Raw genomic sequence first — 26,191 nt, 5'->3', positions numbered from 1 at the left:
TTAAAATATTATAATATTATAGCTGTTAAAATATTATAATATTACAGCTGTTAAAATATTAGAATATTATAGCTGTTCAATTCTCTCCACCATGCTAGATCCTCGCTTCCTCACCACTATTTGGGAGCAATGTGTGAACACTTAAACAGGAAAAGCTTCTTTTTCTCCCTCCCTCCCTCCCTCCTCCCTTCCTTCCCTCCCTCCCTCTCTCCTTCCTCCTTCCTTCCCTCCCTCCCTCATTCCTTCCTTCCTTCCTTCCCTCCCTCCCTCTCTCCTTCCTCCTTCCTTCCCTCCCTCCCTCATTCCTTCCTCCCTTCCTTCCCTCCCTCCTTCTTTCCCTCCCTCCCTCCTCCCCACCTTTCCTTCCTTCCTTCCTTCCTTCCCTCCCTCCCTCCCTCATTCCTTCCCTCCCTCCCTCCTTCCCTCCCTTGTCCCTCCTTCCCTCCCTCCCTCCCTCCCTTGTCCCTCCTTCCTTCCCTCCCTCCCTCTCCCTCCCTCCTTCCCTCCCTCCCTCCCTCTCCCTCCCTCCTTCCTTCCCTCCCTTCTCCCTCCCCTCCCTCCCTCCCTTCTCCCTCCCCTCCCTCCCTCCCTTCTCCCTCCCTCCATCCTTCTCCCTCCCTCATTCCTTCCTTCCCTCCCTCCCCCCTTCCTTCCCTCCCTCCTTCTTTCCCTCCCTCCCTCCTCCCCACCTTTCCTTCCTTCCTTCCCTCCCTCCCTCCTCCCTCCCTCCCTCCTTCCTTCCTTCCCTCCCTCTCCCTCCCTCCCTCCTTCCCTCCCTCTCCCTCCCTCCTTCCTTCCCTCCCTCCTTCCCTCCCTCTCCCTCCCTCCTTCCTTCCCTCCTTCCTTCCTTCCCTCCCTCCTTCCTTCCTTCCCTCCCTCCCTCCTTCCTTCCCTCCCTCCCTCCCATCTCTGCGTGTCTTCCTCTCAACATGCAGCCATGCTGGGACGACTCTGTTGTCTCTCCAAGCTTTCCCATGAGGCCTTGCCCTGTTCTGTTTGCTTGTGTGATCCCTCCTTATAGGCCACTGTCCCACATCTGTGGAAGTCCGTGTATTTCTGTGTACATGTGTGTGTGTGTGTGTGTGTGTGTGTGTGTGTGTGTGTGTGTTGTAATCAGTGTGTAATCCCCTCCCTGAGGCCACTGTTCCGCACAGCTGGACTCAGAGAGCCTCTGGAGTGTTTCTGTGCTCTTCAGCATCCTTTGCTCTTTCCACCTGACCGTGTGTACGTGTGTGTGCGCGTGTGCACGTGTGTGTGCGCGTCTGTATGTTTTAACAGGTGCAGTATCGAGAGCTGAAACTGGATCCCAATCCCAGTCCAAATAAAAGGAAGAAAAACAACCCGGGGTAGATGACTGCGTCCGCCCACCAGCTCCTGCCTCCTTCCCTTTTCCTGTGCTGGATCACTGGATCTGGACCAGATCCCCTCATTTTCTTCCTCCAAATCTACTTTTATCTCTTTAATTGCTTTGTCTTTAATTGCTCGGCTCTGGTGCAGTTTTCTGAATTTTGTACAAAAACAGACGAGGATCTTTTGAATCATCCTTATCGCCATCATTTGATTCATTTCAGAGGTGGGGGGGTGGCAGGGGTGGGGGGTGGGGGGGCGACCTTTATGTCAGCCTTGTGATCCTTCTTCCATCTTCTCGCCATCCGTCTGACAGCTCGGGGGACTCCAGCTTGTCACACAATGAAGAAAGTCAGTTAACATTTAGATCTGCCGTCCCAAACAGACGTCGGCTCATCCTGAAACACACAGGCAGCATCTTTGATGGTCGACGCCACCTTGGGCCGTTTTTAAATTACCCTTAAATATGTCAGGATTTTTTTTATTGTCTTTATACTGAAGTGTCTTATTTTGATGTTTTGATGTGCATGTTTTATGGAAGATTGTGTTCAGTGGTGCCAGTCTCCTTCAGCCCCAGTCAGTCAGCACACACACACACACACACACACACACACACACACACACAGGCGGCAGCATTTTCATGCACAACCCTACGACGTGCACGCTCCGCCGCTCTCCCGGATGGGGCTCGTGCACTACCTGTTACTCAGATGAAAGCGGGACGCCCTGTTTGAGCAGGCACATTCTCCCCGGCGCACGCACCCGTGCAAACATGCTCTCTGTGATGCTGCGCCCCAGGCTGGCCGCCCTCTCCATCTGCCCCACCTCCTGCGCTCACAGCTCAACTTTGATCCGTCTCCATTCTCCGAGTCACAGCTGCGTGCGTGCGCGTGCGCGTGCACGTGCGTTTAGAGTCCTCACGCAGAGCGCCTGCGTAGACACGTTTATATTATCAAAGACAGGCTGTTTTGCTCAGCATCGAGTGTGTGTAACAATTGTATCTCCCCTCCAGCTGTAGACTGATGCATGTAAGCCTGTCTGCATGTGTGTGTGTGTGTGTGTGTGTGTGTGATGTGGCAGAAATGCCAGCTGTTAGTGTACACTGCTGGTGAAGGACATCAACTGGATGAGCAGCACGTCACCATGTGACAAGACAAGCCTCGGAGGGGCTTCAGGCTGGAGGTGTCAGTGACGGAGATGTGCAAATATATGCATGTGCGCGTGCGCGCGCGTGTGTTTAGTGCTTCCTCAGACCTTTCTTCTCCTCGCTGCGGTTCCCTTATTCATCAGTGAGTGGGGTCGCGACCCTGTCTGAGGGGACCGTCTCCTGGGCTCCTTGCTGAGCATCTGTTGAAAGATCACAGCTCGGCCTCCGTTCCTGGAGATCTCCTCTCATCCGTCTGAACCCGGCCTCCGTCTCGGCCCCCCCCACCCCGTCCGTCTTTATCACGATAAAACCCCGCCGTAGCTCCCGTGGCATCCTCTCGCCGTGCCTGCCATCGCCCCCGCCCCCCCCCCCGCCCTCCTCTCCCATCTATCTACATGCTTAAATATCAGCAGGCACGGATCCGTCACCCTGGAGACCCATTGATTTAGTTTTGTTGCTTTTTGGAATCCTCTTGAAAGACAATAAGAGAGCGTCCCCTAAGAGCAGTGTGTCAGACTGATTATAGCCTCCTCACCAAACCCGCCGTGTGACTCATGAAGGATGTTTTTATGACGCCTGATGGGACGCTTCCGTACCTGATGTGTACACGTCTGCTACTCTGTCATTTTCCAGCAAAAGTGTGACAATTGTGTGACTTTATTTATTGGGTTGTGGCTCCGTTTGCAAGCAAACCAAAGTGGTTTTTTATTTTGTACGATGTAGAGAGAATAAATTATATCAAGGAATGTATCAGAGTGACAAAAAGCACTTTTATTTGCACCAAGTTGGAATGAAAACTATTTATTTTTTAAATAATATTGTAGACGGGAACCTCCCTGTTGATTTGTGTTTTCTAAAGTTTGCCTGTGGAGAGGCTGGTAGTCACATGGGCCTTTTCTAGCTGTCCTCAGTGTTGCCTGCCTTTCACGTCACCTTTATGTGCCCAGTCCTGACCAGTAACAGCCAGTGGGGGCTGTTCAAGCATCAAAGAAGTGGAATGGAATGCATTTGATGTATGTTGCTTATTTTGAATGAGGTGGAAAAAAACCCACAAGATTAAATATTTTTTAGCATCTTCAAGCGTGGCTTATCGTTGAATTGCTTTCCTGCGAGACTTTGGTTCCTAAAGCCAACCCAAGGACTCGGGAGCATTTATCTCAGTCTGCCGGTTCGGGTTCAGAAGCCTTTGTGCTCGCCTCCGCTGCCCATTCGACACACCTCAACAAGCGGGGCTCAGCCTCTTCCTGGGCTCCAGGAAGTGGCTCATTTCTCACTGCTGTCTGCAGGACTGATGCCCTGACTGCACATCGACGCCTCCAGCACCTCAGATTTGGCCCGGCACGTTTGACAGAACGCCGCTCAGCCTCGTCCGGTCGCATTTATTGGCAGAAATATTTGTCCTGACTGATGGATTGAAGGTCACCTGAGGAACACCTGAGGTGACCCTGATTTCATTTATTTACCTTTCAATGATAGACAATGACAAAGTGAACAATTCGTTCAGAAGATTAGAGAAAAAAAGTGACAAAAATTGGTGAGACCTAATTATTTTCAGTTTCAAGTAATAAAAGCTAAACCAAAATAAAATCAGATCTTTCTCTCCGGACGGTTTCCAGCAAACGTAGAAAGTATCAAAAGTTCAGATGCTGATATGATCTAAAGACGGGAGCTCGATATTAAAGGCCTATCTGGAAGAGCCCATTATTAAACTTGTGAGATGACATCACATACGTTGCACTGACAGATCAGACACGAGCGCAGCCCCGGAACACTTCAGATTTTCCAGCATCTTCATCAACAGCAGCGTGTTGTCCTCTTTGCACTCTTTCACGGCCTGATCCACCTCCCCGACACAGGTCCCCCTGCCCAGCTCCAGCAGCACCTGGGCATCCTGCATCAGCCTCACTGTGCGCTGGTCCGTCCAGTCCACTGTCACTTTTTGGAAGGAATGTTCCTGTAGGGCCCTGAGGAGCCTGCAGCCCAGGCTGTGGGGTCTGTCGCTGAGCTGCGTGAAGATGGACAGTCCCTTCTCCTTCTGGTAGGACACAAAGATGTGGACCAGTAGGGCGGAGCCAAACTCCAGGAGGGGCAGATTGAGGAACGGAGAGGCCGTCCTGTTCCTGAGGCCTGCGTCGCCCACTTGTGCACTATGGAGGAGCTCCTTCCTCAGGGGGGCTTTAGAAACCAGGTCCAGAGGGGTCCGTCCGTGTCCGTCAGTCTGCTCCAGGAGTGTTGAACCTGGAGCGGAGCAGAGGCAAACCACCGTTATTCATGGCTACGCACACCATACTCAGCACAGCCGGCTGGTTACTGCAGGTGAGTTGCTGCTCCAACAACCGTTATTACACAACCGTTATTACACAACTGTTATTACATCGCACGCCAAAAAAGGCAAAACAATAAATGCTCAATGGCCAAAGCGTCATCAAGACGGGAGTCAATGGAGCTGAGGAACTAAAGTGAAACATCCTCCCTTTATCACAAACATCACCGTTAATGACAACATGTACCTTTCATCGGAAACGTTGCCAGCAATCGCCCGCGGCTACGAGCAACAGCTGTGGAGAAGCTTAGGGTTAAAACATCAGATGTATCACGTCAAGACGACCAAATCAATGAACCATCAACTGAGGAATCAGGCATCAATAACCGGACAGAGTCCCGACTGTAAAGGGTGCACGGACACACTTGAATTCACTGTTCACACACACGCGCGCACAAAGTGAGGAGTTAAGCTAACAGCTGTTTTCCCACTGGGCCCCCGAGGAGTCGTGGCTTTTAGCTCACTTCAGCGCTAACGTTAGCCGACACTTCGTCTTAGCCGTGCGACTGGTGAGTCACGTTGTGTTTGTGCGGAAGCAAGAGACTGATGGTGACCTGATGGAGGCTCTTTTGCACAGCGGTGAGCTCATTGCTATCGGTGGTGACACAAACTCAGAGAGCAGACCTTGACTGTGATGTCAGGAAAACTTTCCTTCACAGGCCTCTTTCAAAAAAAATGAGCTTTTGGCAGTTTTAACTGAATCAACGCGGCTGAATAAAACAAAAGGTGGAAACAGAGACGGCGACGGCGCCACAGACTGTCAGGATCTCACGCTTCCAATGAAGATCTTACACAGTTTAAGAGAACGTGGCAGATGAAGAACGTCGGTGTTAAATAACCTTGGCTTTACCCTTTCAGCTGCTTCTCTACAACCTGAACTTGACAAGCTGAATGTAACAGCCCCCCCCCCCAACTGGGAGCGTTAGAACAGTGACATTTACGGTCGTTTCTCCTTCGGCGCTCCTCCTCTGTCTATTCTCACTCGGAGCCATTTCCCAGTGTCAGACGAGCCCCTGCACACTTATCCTACAAAGAGCAGGTGGAGTCAAGTGTGGGACCTTTTGTTTGCTTTCAGATCCACCCATTTCTACGGAAAACTGCTCTTGATGGCGGCCGATTGTTCAACCTTGGCAACGCCGCTGACAGTTGTTTATGCTTGACGGACGCCAGCGATCTTTTGGGTGGGACCGTGGAATGTGTGAGGTACAGTAAAACCTCCCGAACGGATTCATTCCGCTGGACGAACACGCAAACACCGGTTTGGAATTGCGGATTTTCCTGCTCCGCTCGCTCTGCCGGCGGAGCGCCGCTGTGTACGGTGGTTATGAGATAATTGGCCGGGGCCCACGTGCATGTTCACGGGACGGGTCAGCACTCATCTACCTTTTAGTGCTTCAAGCCCGAGTCGCAAAAAAAAAAAAAAAAAAAAAAAACCCTGAATCTGCATAAAATGTTGCATTAATCTACATAAACTTTCCCATAAGTGGGGGAATTTCAAATGCAGGGGGTCACGCGACGGGGGCAGCAGTCAAGGACGGAAGAGCGGAGGCTTGATCAAAGTGGCCACGAGAGAAAGGTGGAGGGAAGGCGAATAAGAGAGGCCGTGCACAGCAGGTCACGAGCAGCAGCGCCCATAACAAGCTCCCCTCCATTTCACACTCATCCTGTAGGAGCACGAGCACTTTGGGGGCAGAGGAGCTTCAGGTCCACCTGATCTCTGCAGAAAACACAAACACAGCAGCGAATGCAGAGTGTCAGGAAGTGTTTGTCACATCAGCTGCCGGATGAATCCATTTATGTCCCTACTGGATGAGCTAGAAAAGGGCTTTTAAATACCAAGGCCATTTATTCTCTTCACAATGTGTCCAATTCTGCATCTCCCTGTGAGAGACCCAGCCTAGAGTAGAGAGAATGCTTATTTATTCTCCTCTCACCTTAAGCCAGACGTGGATCAGAAAACAACACCACCGCATATAGATGCCATATAGATTTGCAAGCCGACGCCCCCCCAAGTCACTCAATTATGACCATATATGGAGCAGCTATCCACAAAAGGCATTTATAAATGATGTTTCACCAGCTGCTCTGGAAATACACGACTCCTATGCATCAGTTAAGTGAGATGAGACTCCTGCAATATGTTCCCCTCTCATGGGAAAACGTCTTGTTAGAGCAGCAAAGGCAGGAAACAAGGGGCCATTTGTAACTCGGCAGACAGAGCAGCCTTTAGACTTTGTTTTTACTCTTATTAAAACTCTGAAGAGACAAGAAACCGTCACCAACGTATGAACCTCTTCATTAAACGTGTGTTTGCTCGCAGGAGAGACTGGCATCACCTGCACTAAATAAGCCTCATGCACCTCCGCGGGGCCCCGTGGAGCCCCCCGGCGTCCCCACCTGTGATGACTGAACGCCGACTCCATCCACAGAAAGCTGCCATGCGTGCGTCCACGGAGCCGTCGCCTTTCTTTCTCTACCATTTTCATATTTAGTCCCCTCCCTGCCTGTGTAACATCACTGAGATTAACGTCCCACAGCCGACCCAAAACCTGACACACTTGAGCCGGTGCTGTCACACACACACACACACACAGGGACACACACACGCAGTAACAAGGTGCAGTTTTAGGAAACGTTTGGTGCGGATTCAGTGTGACTGAAGTGTATCCAGGTCTTGGCATCGGGTGCCAGATATGCTGCAGTGGGTATAAATACAACACCTGAGGATTACATGAGAATGCAGAGTAATTACAGCGTCCACACGGACGTGCAAATGCCCATCAAACACCGAGCTCTAAAGGTAGAGCAGTGGGGTGGCCCATCCAGAGGAAAATGTCTGATGTACCAGCCAGATGTAGCCTGCTGCCCCCCCCCACACACACACACAGAACGTAAAAGCCCTTTGGCCCTTAGAGGGCAGGCGAAGACAAGAAATATAAAAGCAAGAGGGGAGGAGGGGAAACTGGCTCAAAAGTGAGGAGGGCAAGGGAGGGAGGGAGGGAGGGAGGGAGGGATGGAAAGAGATGCTGCACTCCCTCCCTCCCCCATCCCTCCCCTCTCTTTTTGTGTCTCTGGTCTGAGGCTGTGGCAGACAAGCTGGGAAGCAGGCAGCTCCGCAGCATGGTAAACATCCTCTCCCCCCAGCTCGCTGTCTGAATGAGAGCGGCAGGGCGAGTGTGTGAACTGCAGCCAGGGGCACGGCAGCGAATCCTTAGGGAGCCTCTCGCTAGCGACCAGAAACCGCAGCAAAAGCAACGAGGCCGTCCAACAAACAGCTGGTGCAGAAGCATCGCACGCGGGAGAATGGAAGAGGCCAACGTGCTCACCTGCCTCAGCAGCCCCGTCTGGGGCAGCAATTATGGTTTTTCTCCCTTTATCTTCCAACTAAAAATTAAAAACAGCCTGCAGTGGAGCCCACGGTGCAATATTGCTCCTGTTGTATTTTCTTTTTTTAAATTTAGCCCAAATTGTTGTATTCTAATGTCTTTGGAAGAGTCGTTTCAAGCTCGAAGTGGGCGGGGCCTTGATATTGATCTGGTAACCATCAGGGTATGTTGTTGTTATTATTGATATTAAAAGCAATACCTTAATTAAGATAATGACATCAAACCATCTTAATAAACTGCTCATAAATAGAAAAAAGGAGCACTTGAATCCCACGTCAATGACTGAAATGTTCCAGATGAAAATCTTTATTGATTTAAGGGTGTAATTTGTTTGGAACAAAATAATACAAGAATTGGTGGAACCCCACATCATCAATTCATTATGGGCTGAATTCAGACTCCTACTGGAAATCAAAGGGGGCTATGATCACTGATCCCACATCTGTAAACCTCCTCAAGACAACCCATAATACCTAGCATGTGGAGGTCCGTGTGGCCCTTCCAAGATGTCACTGATCCACAGCAAAACAGGAAGTGCTGGAGGATGTTACAGGCAGCTCTACACCGTCTCCCATCAGGAACTGGGCAGGGCTCTGGTTCTTGCTCTCCTTCAGCCTCCTCTACCTCTCCTGGTGTACTGGTATCTTCCCTGAGCTCTCGACCCTGCTGGGAGACAGAAAAACCTTCTGGCTACTGCGACTATGGACGTGTCATCCTGGTGGAGCTGCACGACCTGAGCAACTTCTGTTCCAACCTCCAAATTACAGTGTGCAGTCATGGCGGCTCCCGGTCGGAGCAGGTGGAGCCGCGGCTGGTGCAAAGGCTTGAACAATGGCCACTAACTCCCTGCATCCAGAGTCTTACTGACACCTCCAGTGATGAGGTGGCTCACGTCCTCTGATTTACAGGATTCTGATCAGTGGTGGTTGTGAAGCATCTATAATCACCGTGGAGCACGAAGCGAACTCGTGAATGGCCTCTTGAATCAGGAAAAAAAGGCTCATCACTGCCACGCACTCATCCATCACATGTTGGCCAATTAGCCCGTTTGGATGATGTCATTAACACGCACAAGACCTCATTTTCTCACTAGAAGTATTTGTAAGTCACATTTAAAGAGGAAGTCTGAACAACATTTAGTAGAATTTGAGTGGCCGTGTGAGACTTTAATGATACCGTGGCAACAGGGCTTCACTAGCTGTATTAGCTTCATTCATTTGACTTCATTTATTTCGCTGCTGTTATTTTATCTTCTTTTCAAATCTTTTTTTTTTAAGTCACATCTTATTAAAATATGTTGAATGGCTCTGTTTTTCTCTCATCTGTCTCATAGTCTCGTGGGGCTTTTTGCTTTGGAGTGAGTCCGAGTGAAGCCGAGCGCCGTGGATACGGCCTCACTTGTGATGGTACAGGTGTTCGGCTGCTCGCTGCTGCCAGTCCAGGATCCACAGGGAAGTGAGAGGTGAGCAGAGTGAACTTTCTTCACTGTGCTGACAGCAAAGGGGCCCAAGTGTCTCCATGAGCACTAAGTGTGTGTGTGTAGCCAAGAGACAGAGATAGACAAACAGACGGAGACAAACTACAGAGGTCTGAGGGGACTTTTTGTTTCCTGTGCCGCTGAGCAAATGACATCTTTCTGCTCCACAAACACTCATTCAGATCAAGATCTGCAGGGAGTCTGTGCATTAGCGGGATGTGCTGTTTCTGAGCTGGAGAAGCACAGAAATCCCCCAAAAGCTGCAGAAGCAGTCAAGTTGAACCCTCTCCTGGTGTCTCTGAGCTGGAGTTGAGCTGCACGACGTAGGGGAAGAGAGCCAGCAGAAGTCCTCTCCTGCGTTCTTTCCCTTGCTAGGAAGCCAAAGGGTGTGTGTTCACGACTGGAGGTGGACTCGCGATGCTTACTAACACGGTGGGCTGCATTGAGACGACGCCATCCGTGGTTACGCTCACTGAGTCAAGCGGTGACAGCTTAAAGGGTCCTTTCTTTATGTCTCCACCCACTTTTGCTTTGGGACACGCCTCCTTCCTGTGTGTTTCTTGCATGTGTGTGTGTGTGCTTTTGTGAACAGCACAACTGATGGCTCCGAGTCATTTTCCACTCCAATCAGTGGTACTGGCTGCACTGGCCACCCCTCCCAGTTAGTGGAGCATCAGCAACCGTGCGAACACACACACACACACACACACACATTTACAGTTCCTTAATTCCAACATTTGAGCCTCGGAATATCTCTGCATGCACAAGCGCAGCGCAACATCGAGCCAAGAACAAAGCAAGCACACTTTCAAACTCTCGCTCACACACTTATCCATGGGGTCATGTGGGGCAGCCTTGGGAAATAGGAAGGCCGGTGGGGGGGTGGGGTGGGGGGGCCTGAGCCTAGCTCTCAGCCATGGCATCCTTTCCATGCCAGCTTTAGACGCCTGAAGGGACTAGAGGTAGAGAGGGAGCAGGGAGGTGGGACTTATGTATTATTCCCCCCAAAACCCCATAAAATGCACACAACTGCATGCATGCACACACACACGCACACACACACACACACACACACACACAAAGGCCAAGCCTCCAAGCAGACAGGCTTACAAAGGGGTGAGATCACTCCCAAATAAAAGCTTTGTTGCTGTGCCAGTGTCAGTGTTGCCCTCTCTGGCCTACGGAAAACCTTGGCAGAGCCGTTCTGTTCCGTCTGTTGAAAACAACTTGGACAGCAAAGCCCCGATGAGTGTCAGGAGGTGCAGTAGGTGCTGCGAAGTGTAAAACACACAAATGTAATGAAGAGAGCCAACCGGAGCTGCAGCTGCCCACTAGGCTCCCCCCCCCTCACCAAGGGACCCACTCAAAAGTAGTCTGATGTGCGGCTGCAGGAAACAGCCACGAGCGCCGGCGTCCTGCAAGAGTTCGGAGTGAGAGAAGAAACAAACAACATAAAGAAGGTTTACAGTAACTAAAGACGATGTGTCCCCCAAAGCCAAAATCTTCCACATTCAACCAACTGAAACCATGAAAAAGGAATACGATGCAGGGCCTATCGATAGTGTCCATGGCAACCAGATGAACAAGAACGGAAAGAAAGTGCAGCCTGGAGTCAAGAGGACTACCTCCTCGCTAGCTCCGCTGCAGCCTGGAGACGAGCTGCCATCAAGGTGTGAGGAAACAGCGGTCAGGAGGGAGGGAGCCAAAAGGAGGTCAAACGTACACGCCTGCAGGTATTTCAAACAAGCTTCCTCCGTCCGTCCGGCTCTGCTCAGCCCCCGTGAAGAGAGCTGGACCAGCCTGCTGCAGATGCAGATCCTCCCTCCTCTGACCTCTTTTAATTTGCTCTCTCTCCTCCTTCCGAGGAAGGAGGACGGGGAGAAAAGGAGCGCTCTCCTGTTTCCTCTCCGGGACCAAACAATCCCAGCCTAATTTATTTTTTGAGGACAGACGATGTACATGTGTTAATGGGATAGTTGAATCAAATTAGCCGTAATTAGTCAAACTGAGGAGTGAGCGGAGGCTGAGCTTTGTTCAACTGGAGATTTGTTCCATGCAGCTAAATGTCGGAACCCCCTCAACGTCCCCCCCTGAACACAAACACACATCCTCCCACCTGCTGCTGCACACGCAGCGACATCCTCTCCCGTGCATCAACACCCATCAGGCGCCGGCGTCAACCCTCCCGAGCGCTGACGGGATGTGGCGGCGTGTGGGGCGAGCCGGCGCACGAGCCGGTGGCATCGTGACACAGCCACAAAAAGCTGCGTGCGCCTTTGGAAAGCGGCAGATCCTGACTCCTTTAATCTTGTCACACGGGCATTAACAGATGTGTTATGAGGTGATGCTGTAATCTGTTTGGACAGACACTGCAGCGCGGGATTGCACAGAGATTAGGGAGACAAGCAGTGTGGGCAGAAATGGCAGGTGATGATCAAGGAATCAGGAAGCAGAAGGACGGCCGCAGCTTCAGGAAGTTTACGTTGGTCCTGGGCGCTCTGGATGTGCACCACATTAATCATTCTTAAGCCACAGTGAGGATGAGGAAATCACGCTCGTGCAAACACATTTTTGTACCTGGTAAAGACGTGCTGAGCAGAAGGAAGCAAAGATCGTGATGGTGACGCCTTTGAAGACACAGGTAGCTCTCAATTTCCAAAAGCAAAAGAACAAAGTTCTTTCTATTAAATCTACCAAACCACATTCTACTTATTGTTTCCTCCCAATCTCTTTTAGAAGTAAATAAATGAGGAAATGATTACTATGAAATGAGGACACTTGGCCATGGCAAAGTCCTACATTACCCACAACGCATCAGTCAATCCGTGTCCACTAGGGAACCAACACTGGCACAAGCAGGAAAAACAGGAAAAACCAAAATAAAAAACAACCTTATAAGGTTTATTGTCTTAGATTTGAGATTTAGTCTCCAAATGATCATCTTCAAGGAGTTGGATTTAATTCCAAAATGGCAACTTTACACGGCTGGTCGGTCTTTTATATCAGCTCACAAGTAAAAGGACTTCAAACCAGCTTTATGAGTGAAGTAAGTGCAACATAAACCTGCAGTTACCGTAATTTGTGATGTCTAATTTGCAAAGTTTCAAGGGTGTGGAGGATATGCAGGAAACTTCACTCCCAATACCAAATAAGCTGAACATTATGTGACAAATCGGATGCTGCCATCAACAGGTCCATCACTCAGAGGCTGTTTAAGATAAAACTGGCTCTGCTAATAAGGTCAAAAGCAGCATTCAATCTGTCAGTAAGCTCTGCTACATTTGTTAAATAGAAAGCTTGTCTTGGCTACAGCAGAAGTGAAATGTGGCCCCTCACGGCAGTAAATCATTAGCTAAATGGCTAATTCTGCAGATTAGCTCTCTTGGCAGCCCACCGCCCGTACAAGTTAAAGGTGTTTTATTTTAACATTATATGAGTCCATCAGTGTGAAGAGGGCCATTTGCGTTAATGAATTGTTTCCAGAAAGATGGATTATATGATGACGCATGAAAACAATTTAGTATATCCCATCCAATTAGGGAAAATAAACATGTAACATATACAGTAGTTACAGCTGCACTTGTTAAATTGATTCTGCATGAGTAATGGTCCTGGAACGAACATGTGCACGGACCCAGATCACAGAATGTTGCACTCAGCTTCAGCGGTACGTAAGGAAGCGATGACAAATCTGGACTAAGTTTCCCTGCCACATTACCCACAAATGCTGTTTGGTGCCATCTTGTACAGATATCCTCCGATCTTGAGTGCAAATAACACAAAACTACCTGGGGCAAATGCTAAAATGTGAACAAACAGTTCACCGACTCCTTAAATATAGTACAATGCAGGAAAAGATGAGCAATTACTAGTACATACTAGTAAAATATTAGTAAAATATTTAAAAATGAGCTGTTTCCAGTCATTTACAGTCAAGTGACTTCATCTTTGTACCCACCTGCAAATTCCAATAGCATTTTGGCGACGTCCACGTGTCCGTTTAACAGGGCGTCGTGCAGTGGACTGACTCCACCCACCTGGTTATTGAGGACTGGGCGCGGTTGGTGCCGCAGCAAAGCCTCCACGCACGCGGCGCTGCCGTGGTTGCATGCTTCATGTAGCGGCGTCCAGCCAGCGTGGTCTGATTAACGAGGCAAATGTAAAGCGGTAAAGGCTTCATTGATTAAAACATACAAAAAAAAGGTCAATGGTAATATGGCATTCTGAAAAATACAAACATTCATTTTCAGAACACAATTAAATGTTTTCTGCTAGCATTAGCCGATAGGAAGGTAATAAGAAGTAGCATTCACCAACAAAAGACCAATTAAAACTATTGTATAGAATTCTTGAAAACAAAAACATGGGTGACTAAGTGTTAACATTAATAAAAAAAATCAGAATGTTAAATCTATCCATCATCGTTAGCCATGAAAGCATTCTAAAGTGCACACAAAGAACAATTTAAGTGTTTATTGGTGTGAAAGGACATTATATAAGGCGCTAACGCGGGCCTTGTTTTAACAAATGTGAGGTGGCAGCTAAATAATTTACAATTGAAATGCTTTAGCTGCTGGCTCACATTTTAGACATCACCTCTTACATTAGCCCCCCTGCTGAGATGCTCCCTACTTCACACAGCTATAAAAAGGGCAACTGCGTGTTCTGAGGAACCTTTGAAAGCGCACAACATCTCCACGTAAGTGGTGCAAATCATTATCTTTGACCCAGGCGGATCAAACCGGAGGCACAGTGAACTAGCAAGTGGCATTTGATTTATTCAGCAAAGTCACAATAAAGCTCTAAAAGTGAACTGTCAAACCCTCTCCGCTCTTTGGAGACACACCCTTTACATTTTAGTTGAAGGTTAAACGCAGCGAGAAGAAGCACACGTTCTAATTTCTCTCCGCTTTTCCCCTGTTGTGAGCCACTCTTGAAGCCCCACAGCAAACTGGGTGGCGTGCGCTAAAATGGTGAAACGGAGGTGACAGAGGAGACGAGGCAGAGCGGAAAAACCTTACCTTTAACGTTGACGTCTGTGCCAGGAAGCGCCAGGATCTTAAATACCGTTTCCACTTGGTTCCTCTTGCATGCACGGTGGAGGAGGGTCTCTCCTTTGGCCAGGACACAACGGACAAGCACACCCAACAGAGAAGAGGTGGAAGGGAAGAGAGAAACCCAAAATTAGGGTGTGCCCAATGTCCTGCCCATTGTCCCCTTCCATATGATGAACAAACCAATAAAATATCACTGAGATGTCCCAAAACACCAAGAAAGGAGGAAAAAAAGCTCTGACCTAAAAAACCAACCCGCCAATGAGGACACGATTTCACAAGTGATTAAAAAAACCCGGGGGGGGGGGGGGGGGTCTTTGAAGGAAACAAATGAAGATGGAGATATGGGCTAATTCACCTCGTTTATCCTCTTTTTACACAACACAAACGCACCTACAGCCCAACGTTAGCGGTGGGGATTCCTGGGGTGAATGGGTGCGCTGGAGAGAAACTAGTTCTGCTTCCTGTCCGCCGTCCCTGCATTGTTGCTCGAGAGGACGTTATGGTCGACAGCCCAAGCACAAAGCCTCCAAAGGGATTCTCCACAGAATCCAGGGTCCAACGTGTCCGCCCGGCGTAGCCTGCGCCGCCACAATAGTTCAAATCAACAAACTACATGAAAAAAAAGAAGAGAAAAAGGAAAAAAAAGAAAAAGAATGTTGCTTTTGAGCACATTCTTCTTCTTTCCTCATCTCTTTTGTCTCCATTTTTACCTTGTCACCCACTTTGCCATAATACAATGTTAAAGCATATCAACATGCACATGCCCCCCCCTCCTTTTGGCTATGGCTGAACTTCAGAGGGAAGTTTAAGGCCAAGCATGAGTGGCTCTGTGCTTGCCGGCATAATACAGAGCTGCAAAGCCCATAATAAATGCTTTACTGGCTCTCCCCAGGACGCCACGCCTGAGCAGGGGCTCCACTCCACTGTGCAAAGAGCACCGGCTGGGGCTGATAGAGGAGCGGGGGGGTTTAAAGTCTGCAAGCCATGTTTTCAAAACGCTGCATCCTATTCACTGGGAAGAATGATTTCCTTCCAAGTATGGACTGTGAGGATGCAGATGATTAAATGTCATCTACCAGCAGAAAGAGGTTGAACAGTGTGAGGAAAACATCACCTTGACTACAAATGTCTATAGACGCTCACAAGGGGGCACAACAGTAGTCGTGAGCCTTGAACAGCTTCACACTCTGATGATTACTGTGCTGATTTCATTCCTTTTTTACACAACTCCTATAGGAGCCCTTCAACATTATCACCACTGGGAAATGAAGCCAGTGAACTCTGGGGGGGGGGGCAAGGTTCACTCAGGTCATCGAGGAACAAAGGTGCTCCGGACCTGTTTCAGGTGGTTCAAACCACCAAACAAGCTGTGACTGATGTTAATGCTGGTTCTGATAGAGAGGTGTCAGACACTCACGGTGCCACTCATCCGTCTGACGTCTGCCTCCCACTAAATGTTGATGTGGACAGAAAAAGGACCCAACCCAAGAGCTCAGTGGCCCAGACAGAACCTGGAGCCGGTGCACATATGTAGAGAACTAAAGTGACATCACAGAACCAACATTTAGAAGCATAATGATCCAGATCAATGAAGCAAACCCAAAGCTCCAGTTGGACACATCAAACCAAAGCCGAACCCAGGGCGGTGCTGATTCTCCCCAACCCAAATCCCTAATGATTCAGCTGTACTGGGTAGGAAAAGGAGCGTTCTACATGGCCTGCGCCTCTATTACCGGGCTCTAAAAGGCTGTGATTAAACACCCATTCCACTACACCCCCTGTGTACACATCCTCACAAATGCCAGGACCAATCCATGTGCTGTTAAATCACTTTAATAGCTCCAATTTGGACACAACGTCTCTATTATAGGGGTAATTGCATGCTCAGCAATAACAAGCACGGAAAGGCTAAATCCGCCTGTCCTTTTCTATAAATCCTCTTTTTCACACTTTAATAGAAAAGTTAAATGTATGTGTTGCTCTTTATGTTCCTCTCTGTGCTCACTACACTCCTGTAAAATGTTACTTGATCCCTGGACCAAAAAGCTGCGGGGTGCCTGTAACAATGTCGTTTGTGAGGAATGTGTTACGAAGCTATTTGCCGTTGAATCACCGGACGTGCTGGAAGCTGTCAGACCATCAAAGAACTTGGCTTTGAAAAAGACAACAAGTGATTTCTCTAAATCACGACAAGCTTCAGAATAACGTGTTTGAGGTGAGCAACGCAGGGTTAATTGGTCAAAGCAACATTAACTGGTGAAACATTTGGAACATCCAGCTCTGATTTAGTCTCCAGACAACGTAAAGAACACATTTATGGATTGTAGAGAAACTCAAAACCCCCAGAAACAGACATCAGTGATATAAAGACACCTTATTGAAATTACCGTTAATTACTTATTACATTTTGTCCCTTTTGATACCAGAAACACGAGAACAATAAAGATGACTACTTTTAACTATATATTAAAGCAAGCACAGGCCTGTATGATTCAAAACATTTCAATGTGGTAATCATCTCTTTTATAAATAAACCAGCTATTGGGTGAGGAACCAAATTAATCTATATTATCTTGGGTTAATTTAGCCTGAAATCTTTGCTTTAAAAGCAAAACTGGAAAGTAGACCTTTATCCAGGATGATGGGTGAGAGGGGAGAATGCTGTGCCAATCCTTCATCAATAATTAATGCTATCCAAATTGGTAAAGAGATCACGTAGGGAACCCCCCCCCCCAAAAAAAGCAAGGCACATAACACGCGCCAACAGCCCTGAGTGCCCTGCTTCATCCCTTCCTCCCTGTCTTCTTTCTCCACAACCTGGCCATTGCACCACCCCACGGCCTTCCTGATCAGGTGGCGGCGGGCGCTATGAGCTCTGACACCTTCCAGGGTTCACACAGAGTGCCATGCCTCTAATTACAGGACGTTCCACCAGTGCAGCCGCTGTATATCTCCAGTACTGCCCTAATTGCTGCATTTAAAATTCCTAATGCTGAGATCTGAGGCACACTGTGCGTACTAATATGACACATTAGCGTTCTGGGAGGGGAAATCCATTGTTTCTGACCGTGTCACCTATTTATTTGGCTGCTGCCTTTTTATGAGGTAAATAAGACAAGGGGGGAAAAAGAAAGAAAAATCCTCCTCAAAGCATGTCAGGGCATGGAGGCTGTTACTGTATGAACCCCATAAAGATGTAATAAGGGGGTCCTAGTTGTTCTATTTCCAAACCCCCCTAACGCCCACATTAAAAGCGTCTTTTTGCTATTTACTGCATAACACAACACCATCAAACAGACATTCTCTCTCTCTGGCACCTACCTCAACATGCTTCTAGCGCACAGTTGATAAAATGTAAATTAAGAACACTAATTCCATCGTTTACAAAGAACTCCTTGTATTACGTAGGCAAGAGTCCACACTAAACTCCAAAGCTGCCACATTTCGGTATAACTTAAATTGCAGAGTGCTGGTTTATTCACAAAAAGAACACTGTAGGCAGTGTTAGGCTGCCCTGGTCTTGGCATAAAAATAACTAATGCACTGTACGTGTGTGTGTTGTACCTGCTGCATTGACTCTGTTCAAACCTTTAGGGAGGTTCTCCAGCTCCAGCCTTGTTTTAGCCGTGCTCTGACCACTGCATGGAGACAAAAGGGCAAGGTCAGCGTAAATGCCTAAATCCTGAGCCTGATCATTCACATTATGCCAAAGGTTTTGAAGCCTGATTGTTCCACAGTACGTCCTGATGGCGCAGACAGTTTCTGTCATGTGAACAGCACTATTAGCAGATACATTCCCCGTGGTTCGCCATCATTTCATGTGAAATGTGACAATGTCTGTCAAACCCCTCTCATGTTGGCCACACACTTCACACACCTAGCCCTTCATTCCCACCTCCGAGGCACTTTCCTCCCACTTAACACCTCAAATGCACAGACGGAGAATTCGATGTGAGCAAGCACATTAGGAGGAATAACTGGTAAAAGAAAGTGAAGCCTCTTCAAAGTAGTGGCATGCTAATAGCTGTGGGCTGTCACTATTCCTGCGAGCGGGTACAGGAGCTGTGTCTGCATGAAGCCTGACAGGTGTCTTAAGTGTGCACGCACATGCACGTACGTGCGTGCGTTTGCGTGTGTGTATTTGTGAGTGGGGCACTGAGGCAGAATGCCATCCGTATTACAGGGAATAGGCTTGTTCCCTGGTAATTGGCTTGTTCAGAAGCCAGGAAGAAGCTCCCAGCAGTGAGGAGGAAACACGTCCTGACACGTTACTTGTTATTAGTGGGGACAAGGCTGAGAAGAGATGGGAAACGCTCTGTATATGCGCAGGAGTTTCTCAGTCTGGGTTAAAGATGCATCCCTTCTCATCCCGAAGCAGTTTATCCAGGCGTCTCCTGTCCATGCGTGCTGGCAGCACTAGAGGCTGGTTCTGACTCCAGTCTCTCCCTCCCTGATGTGCTGTCAGGGGCTCAGCTATGAGTTGTGGGCCTGGGGCCATGTGTGTTCATGACTTTCATCAAAGTTGGCATGGATGAAAGCAGCGTGAAGGTGCATTTTATGTCAAACACACAGCATAAGTGCTATGCATAAAGCAATTTGTCAGTGTTGTACTTAATAAGGAGGTTATTTACTGAGATAATGTTAAAATGACATTTCCTAGATGGGAGACAATGATGACAATTAGTCACAACTTTAAGATGATTAGAAAACTTTACCTTTTTAACAATGCAACAACCTGCGAGGAAAAAAGGTGGTCCTGGCACTAATGTTGATATAAACCCCAGCGGCTTGAATCGTGACTTCCACTCCAAACTCCCTGAATCCCAAGCCAATCGAGCATGGAGCACATGGACTTTGGACGGAGCCCCGACACTACCTACTATAGAGGGAACACCAGCCCGGGATGTGGCGTCAGGTACTGGACTGGATATTAAATATGTGACTTCACAAAATCTGCCGAATTAGTTATTAAGCAGGTAATACTGAGACAGCCAGCAAGTCAAACAGCCACCTAATAAAGCACCTGACACTGGGTGATATTTCTAGACCCCAATGCCAGCCTAAAATTATACTCACACTCCATTTGAAGCAGTGCAATAGTGCAATAAAGAAGCAGCTTCCTTAAACAATCTAAAAAATGTTCCTCTCATCTCAGCAGCAGTGAACAGGCAGGTCCTGAACATCGTGCAAGGCTGAAAAGTGTCAGACAGAAATCTTCATAACAAGTTGCTATAATTGATTAAGAGTGTCGGCATCACTGGAAATGTGTGGAACATTATGAATCAAACCATGAAACGGGAATAAACGCAATTTCCTTTAGGTTTATGTCCTCAATTTATCACCGGCTTTGTCATCTTGATGTTATTCTTTCTTTCGGGGTCAGATGATTTTGCATGACCTTTGGCATTTCTTTATCTCACCCACACAGCCTTCGTTTCATCCATTTTTTCAGATCTCCTCATGTGTGTGTGTTGAAATAAACCAAACCCTTTAAAGTGCAGGGAAAAAGAGATAGTAAAAGGAGAAAAGTGATAGATAGATAGAAGGACTGTGGTCGGGCCGTGAACCAGTACCCTTCACATGAACCAGTTCCCTGGTGGCTGCTGCCCTTCTCCAGGCCAACTACCTGCTGGTGGAGCAGCAGATGTCTGAGTGGAGCATGGACAGCATGTGTAATTGAATTCAGTGAGGGATTTAACATGTGAGGCAGATCAAGAGCGGTGGAGAGACAAGGGAGGGGTTAGTGGATGGAAGGGAAGGGGAAAAATGCCTGATAGGATGTACTAATCTGTCTGTCTGTTGGTTCCCAGTTCAAATCTGACAGAGAGCGCTGTGTGTGGCTCTAACCTCCCTCTGCTCCCATCCTGTCAGCCAGAAAACAGTGATAAGATCAGACCTGGGCATGACCCATCACATGCCTGCTCCTCATACTCCATCTGACCTCTGTTTGCCTCTCCAGATCTCCCCTCGACTCCACCATTCATGCATCTCTGCTCCTCGCCCACCGACAGCCACTCATTCCCTCTCCAGGTGTTCCTTTGTTCTTTTTCTCTCCCATTTTTCTGACCCACAGCTGCACATTTGCACCAACTTGTGCCTCATGTTGGCTCCACCCTCAAATCTATAGATGGAAATCCATCTCTATCTGTGTACAATTATGTTACTACAATTATGCCACTTAAAAAAAAACCCTCAAAGTTGTTGCCATGTGAAGCTGCTAACCATTTCTTCTTGCCTCCTAGTTCATCTATTGTTCATGGAATATGCTATTAGTTCCAGTTATTTTTGTTTGCATGTTAATGTTCTTATTTATGGGCCTTTTTTTAAGCGACATGTGCTACTGACCTAGTTTGGTGAGGTGTGGTGGGACACAGAGCCAAATCACCGAGGGCCGGCAGATAGGACAGCACCTGTCGGAGGTCGCACACAAACAGGAGAAAAGAGGGAATCTACTTTAAGTTTGTACAATGGAGGAGACATTAGAAGTCCTGATGTTCTACTGTCATGTTATTATTATCTATTAATCCCTGCCAACTGTTCTAAAACACCTGTCTCTCGACTCTTTTAAAAAGTTTTGGCAATTACAGTTTCCGCCATTACTCTCGTTCCTGTGTTTGTGTCAATTAATCGAAGAGTATTTTGAGCTGTCAAAGGTTTCCTAGGCAGTAGGAATCTGAGAATGGTCCTATGGAACTACGTAATGCAGTTTCTGGTAATTATCTACTGGGATCAACAAATAAACTCACCATCTTTCTGAGTGAGAGGGCATCGTCTCCAACCGTCTGCCCGTTACGGCAGCAAAGATTCCTGAATACGGCATCAGCGACCACCAACCTCAGCCTGGTTGAGCAGATCCTCATGACGAGCTCCGCCAGAACTGCTGGAGACACGTCTGCGGTACGAAACGACTTGAATAATTTATAGGAAATGCAAGTTGACTAATGCAAGTCAGAATAATTGAGAAGAATGGTGAAGGAACTTCTTGTCTCCTTGTCTGATGAACCTCAGTTTAATGGGAATCTCAAGCTCCTCTCAGGCCACTAAAGTCTGACATGAGAAATTGATGACTTAATATAAAACATCAACCGTTTCCCTTCTGTTTAAATTTGTAGAGGATTACACTTAACCTGTATTTGGGGACAATGGTGTGAAGTAATTGACTAGAAAGTAATAACTGGTCATTTCCAGATCGTATTCATACCCTGGCTGATAACGGCAAAGTGCTCTGCTAGGTCCTTCAGGCCCTTCTCCACCAGGCTGTAGTTGAGTCTGTAGTGCTGCTGACACCAGAACTCCACCAACACAGAGAGGAGGTCCAGCAGGGTGTCAGCCAGAGGCAGCTTCTGCTGGTCACGGCTCTGGGAGAAGTCCTGAAGGAAACAGTTACAGTTATTGTGGTCAACTCAAAGGTGCAGGATTTGGCTACCACCCCATCCCATAAAGACAGCAAAGACACAAGTCAAAAAGCAATTACCTCAGTAGCTGCCTGGACCAAGAACTGTGTTAGCTGCTTCACTGCTCGGGACAACAGCGTGGAACGCTCCCACACAGTCCAGAACGTTCCATAGAGCAAAGATGTGGAAGACGACTGCTGAGGCACTACTGATCCCACAGGGGGCAAAAAATCCCTGAGACAGCGAGAGACAGGTTATTAAATGAAGGAAATATATTCTAGCCCACCTTTTGAAATGATTTTTTAACAGCACAAATCTGAGCACAAAAAGGCCTTTGGTAAATCTTTAATCTTAATTTATTACTTCAAAATTAAAAACAAAACAAAACAAACAAAATAAAAAACACACAGCCACTTACACCCATTTAAGATCAATTAACTAGTTAACATATAACCAAAACCTAATCAAATCTACCTATAAATATCTCCCTCACGGCTCTGAATGAAAACTATGTTATCAGGAGACAGTTTGTTACCCGGTGTTGCCCGAGTGGAGTTCACCCTGGAAGAGTTTGAGCAGAAACGCCAGGAGGTCACGGTAAAAGTGTAACAGTGCTGGAAGAGCAGGTCCAGGCATTGGGTGGCAGGCGGAATCACTGCACAAACAGTAACTGAAGAAATACCCATACAAAGAAATGAATTAGGAGTCATACATGACACAACTTTTCTTCCATTTGGATGGTTAAATGTTCAGAATGCTCAGCACTGTGAAATAAAGCCTTGTGTCATGTTGCTTTTACCTTATGGCTGTTTCAAGAAAAGCCCACAGGCCCGTCTTGCACTGAGGGCACTGAAACACCTGTTTATAATATTTTTTCATGCTGCTGGGAGGGTGCCAGGGAGGATTAGTAAGAAGTATCATATGCAGAATCTGCTGCAGATTACTCAGGAAATCAGACGTGGCATTTCCCTGGTCCACAGAGAAGAAAGTACATTAGATTAGATTAGATTCAACTTTATTGTCATTACACATGTCACAAGTACAAGGCAACGAAATGCAGTTAGCATCTAACCAGAAGTGCTTAAGTAGCAAATAAAACTGTGATGGGTATATACAATATACACACACAATAATATGTTTATGATATCAATCTATATGTTTGTATTTACAGAGTTCACAGATATGTAAAGGGTTTATAAAAGTCATTGCAACCAAGATAAATATGTATACAGGCTTTAACTATGGTGCTATTAATACTTCTAGTCCATTTGGGCAAGTGCTACATGTGTATTAAGTTATATCTAAATAGCCAAAACTGCAATAAAACAAGTTTCAGTGAGGCTTCTGAATCCTGCTATTGAGGTCCTACCTGTTGTGCATATTCTAAAAGAGCTATCAGGACCGGTGCAGGCGGCAGCAGGCCAGGAAACACCGCAGATCTGAGGGTGTCCAGCGCTTCCATGAAAAGACCACACTCAATCATACTACCAATGTTACAGAAATCCGGTTCACTTTCCTGTGGGGAGAAAAGAACCATCATGACATGGGGGAGGTTTATGGAAACAGAAGACAATGCTGCACTTTTAGAAATGGATGGGCAAGAGAGGGGGGGGGGGCAGAGTGGTAACAGAAATAGGATGTGAATGAAAAGTTCCTGTGGGTCATTTGCAGATACAGAAAGTACAAAGTGGAGATCCAAGAGCACTTATAATAGCAATCTGATGGCGACACACTTTGGTAAGGGAAATGCAGGAGAATGGAAAGTACAATTAATAGGTCTGCCAATCAAGACTCTTGGCTCAGCAGATGGGGGGGAAAAAAATGTCATTTGACGGTAAGACATGACTAAGATGTGACATAAAGCAAATTAAATGACCTTCCTAACGAAATGCTTCATCTTGGAGGCCTAAAACTATGTATCGGGGTAGTGTACACATCTACCTGGGAATGTGGAGGATATGGTTCTTGGTAACTGAGAAACTCAAGAAATAAAAGTCTTGGTAGAGCCTAAAATGGAAATAAGCACATAAACGATGTCAACAGAATTATCTGACAGTAAAGTCACACTTTAGTGTTTTTATTGCTTATCCACAAACCTCCTGCTCGATGACATAGTCCTTCAGCTCTGTCTCTAACGTTGAAAAGTTGACAACAAAACTGGCCTTCGTCCCAGCTGGATGATAGTCTGATATTTTGAATTTCATATCGACACATTTGCTCTGCAAGACATAAAACATTACTTGAGAAAATTTCTTCTGAATTCCAAAAGAGTAGTATTACATACATGAATACATACATGTTTTTTACATACATAACATGACACAAAGCTTTAAGCTTTAAGAAGCCTTCACTGAATCCAAAGGATTAATCACTGACCTTTTGATGGCAAAACTTCAGCTATCATTTAAAATCTATGTGCGGGGTCCTGTGTTAATATGTTCTGATAAAAAAACCTCCAACTTACTCCAAATAGGTGCTGGGCAACATGGTTTACGGAATAGTATGGGGCATTGTGGGATTTGCAGTCTTCTGTAACTGGTTTTGCCACGATATGAGTGATACAGGCACGAGAGGGAGGAGGGTAGCAATAAACTTTAGCCTTGCCTGCTTTGAGAAGCCTGGGGAAGATTGGAGTGACATTTATTTAGAAATAGTATTTACCATATTGGTAAGATTATATTATCACAGGCTGGAACCAAGGAGTTTTGACTTCCTCACCGTTTGAACGCAGACCTAATGATGGGTTCTTGGACCATGAGGAGAACCTTCCAGCCCTGAAAGGCCCCTGATATCCTCCTGCTGGCCACCTTTTCCCTCCATGGCCTGACAGGGTAAAAGTCAGATGTTGCACGTGTTGAGATCGCAATTTCATATGGTTCTTCTGCAAGCCAGGAACCATTTTTAACACTATCCAACACGTAGTCTGGAGTCACAACCCACTTCCCTAGTTGGGATAGAAACAATAACAGTCAGATGGACAGTCGCATGCAAATCCAAGTAAGGTTGTGACAGTCTTGCCTTTTATGGTATATTGAAATCAGACAATCAAATATTCTAAAAGATGTGTCACAATCAGAAAACCATCATGCCATACCTGCAGCACAGGCTGCCAGAAACTTCTCATTGCCCAGAACTTTGGGAATGATGAGATGGGTGCACCCACTCCGGTAGGCCTGCACAACATAAAAGGCTCCAGTTATAAATTGCAGCAAGTAAAATTTTATTATTAACAATGGATATAATTATTGATTGTAGTGTCTGTGAGTGTTCTCAGTCATCCAGGTCATGGTAATTCAGGTAGTTGTATCATAGCAAGTGGACAGTTTGAGTTCCATTAAATATTGATTGTAGTATTTACAAATTATCTAATCCATAGGTTCATAACTCGATCTAAACTTACTGGGCCACCTTTGTACTTCCCTCCCAGCTGCAGAATGCCCTGGAACAGGACTCTCTTCTTTTCACGGATCTTGATCCCAGAGATTTGGAAAATACGTGTGCAGCTCGAAATCCTTTAAAGGGATCATAAAGTGTTACATGCGATTCATATATATTTGATGACAACAGCGACGACACCAACAATAACTGGACTTTTACTAGTTTACAATAGTAACAGTATAGACAGTATAAATTACAGTGCTGCGTTTAACGTTTTGCCAATCACATATACAGCACCAAAATTACTATTATAATTACAAATGACTATGAAGACTGATAAGTCGCACAGTTGAACATACAGGTGAACATACCTGTCCCTATCCATTGGATACTAGGATTTCTCGTGGTGATGTAGCATTTGTCCTGTACGCGCCAAAACGAACAGGCACTACATACATAACATTGCCGAGTTTGGGTTACTCTTTTGAATTTGACTTTTTCGAGTTTAAAGCCAATCAACCGATCTCTAACGCTTTTCTTAATTAGAAAAAACTACAACAGTCATCATTGCACTCCAGCGCCAAAGTGCTGTATGTTGACAATTCCCGGGTGAAGATGTAGGGTATGGCGATATACCTTTCTGAATATTTCTTTAGTATAGAAACAGGTAATCGATAGATTT

The 26,191-nt window shown here is 46.8% G+C and overlaps 2 protein-coding genes and 2 long non-coding RNA genes across 13 annotated transcripts in view; 3 read left to right on the top strand and 1 right to left on the bottom strand.

The window, feature by feature from the left end:
- The window catches only part of mctp1a (multiple C2 domains, transmembrane 1a), a 75,700-nt gene extending 71,628 nt beyond the window's left edge, over window positions 1-4,072 (top strand). For all 8 annotated transcript variants that reach the window (XM_029830053.1, XM_029830055.1, XM_029830048.1 and 5 more), the window contains one exon: window positions 1,279-4,072. In XM_029830053.1, the coding sequence (XP_029685913.1) occupies window positions 1,279-1,350 (72 nt within the window). In that variant the 3' untranslated portion in view covers window positions 1,351-4,072. The remainder of the gene's footprint in view (window positions 1-1,278) is intronic.
- Window positions 4,060-26,134, bottom strand: slf1 (SMC5-SMC6 complex localization factor 1). 3 transcript variants are annotated; one of them, XR_003886709.1, is made up of 19 exons: window positions 25,881-26,134; window positions 25,532-25,643; window positions 25,226-25,304; window positions 24,850-25,075; window positions 24,596-24,749; window positions 24,228-24,350; window positions 24,073-24,138; window positions 23,501-23,647; window positions 22,931-23,100; window positions 22,667-22,801; window positions 22,212-22,365; window positions 21,939-22,107; window positions 21,484-21,629; window positions 21,083-21,147; window positions 18,302-18,375; window positions 14,702-14,794; window positions 13,639-13,821; window positions 8,677-8,869; window positions 4,601-4,732 (listed from the first exon to the last, which is right to left on the bottom strand). XR_003886709.1 is itself a non-coding variant. In XM_011616058.2 (18 exons), exons 1-18 carry the CDS (start codon window positions 25,892-25,894, stop codon window positions 4,218-4,220), a joined length of 2,625 nt encoding a protein of 874 aa, XP_011614360.2. In that variant the 5' UTR covers window positions 25,895-26,129; the 3' UTR covers window positions 4,060-4,217. The 3 variants fall into 3 exon arrangements, 1 of the variants encoding a protein (XP_011614360.2); XR_003886710.1 differs by having other exon boundaries at window positions 8,677-8,866; XM_011616058.2 differs by lacking the exon at window positions 8,677-8,869 and having other exon boundaries at window positions 4,060-4,732; window positions 25,881-26,129.
- Window positions 4,677-9,643, top strand: LOC115247650 (uncharacterized). The gene is made up of 3 exons (XR_003886712.1): window positions 4,677-4,810; window positions 5,893-6,020; window positions 9,537-9,643. It is a non-coding gene; the product is annotated as an uncharacterized lncRNA (long non-coding RNA).
- Window positions 19,510-21,291, top strand: LOC115247649 (uncharacterized). Its single transcript, XR_003886711.1, has 3 exons — window positions 19,510-19,652; window positions 20,697-20,767; window positions 21,066-21,291. It is a non-coding gene; the product is annotated as an uncharacterized lncRNA (long non-coding RNA).
- Window positions 26,135-26,191: the final 57 nt, after the last annotated feature.

The sequence above is a fragment of the Takifugu rubripes genome, chromosome 21 (genome assembly GCF_901000725.2).
Source record: "Takifugu rubripes chromosome 21, fTakRub1.2, whole genome shotgun sequence".
NCBI classification, from domain to species: Eukaryota; Metazoa; Chordata; class Actinopteri; order Tetraodontiformes; family Tetraodontidae; genus Takifugu; species Takifugu rubripes.
This window is presented reverse-complemented; position numbering and strand designations above follow the sequence as displayed.

Bases quoted from the DNA above. Each gene is read 5' to 3' on its own strand.
- slf1 (XM_011616058.2), bottom strand. The intron at 13,822-14,701 runs GTAAGGTTTTTC...CTCGTTAATCAG, and splicing joins CACAGACGTCAACGTTAAAG to ACCACGCTGGCTGGACGCCG. The intron at 4,733-13,638 runs GTGGGTACAAAG...GCTCCGCTCCAG, and splicing joins AATGCTATTGGAATTTGCAG to GTTCAACACTCCTGGAGCAG.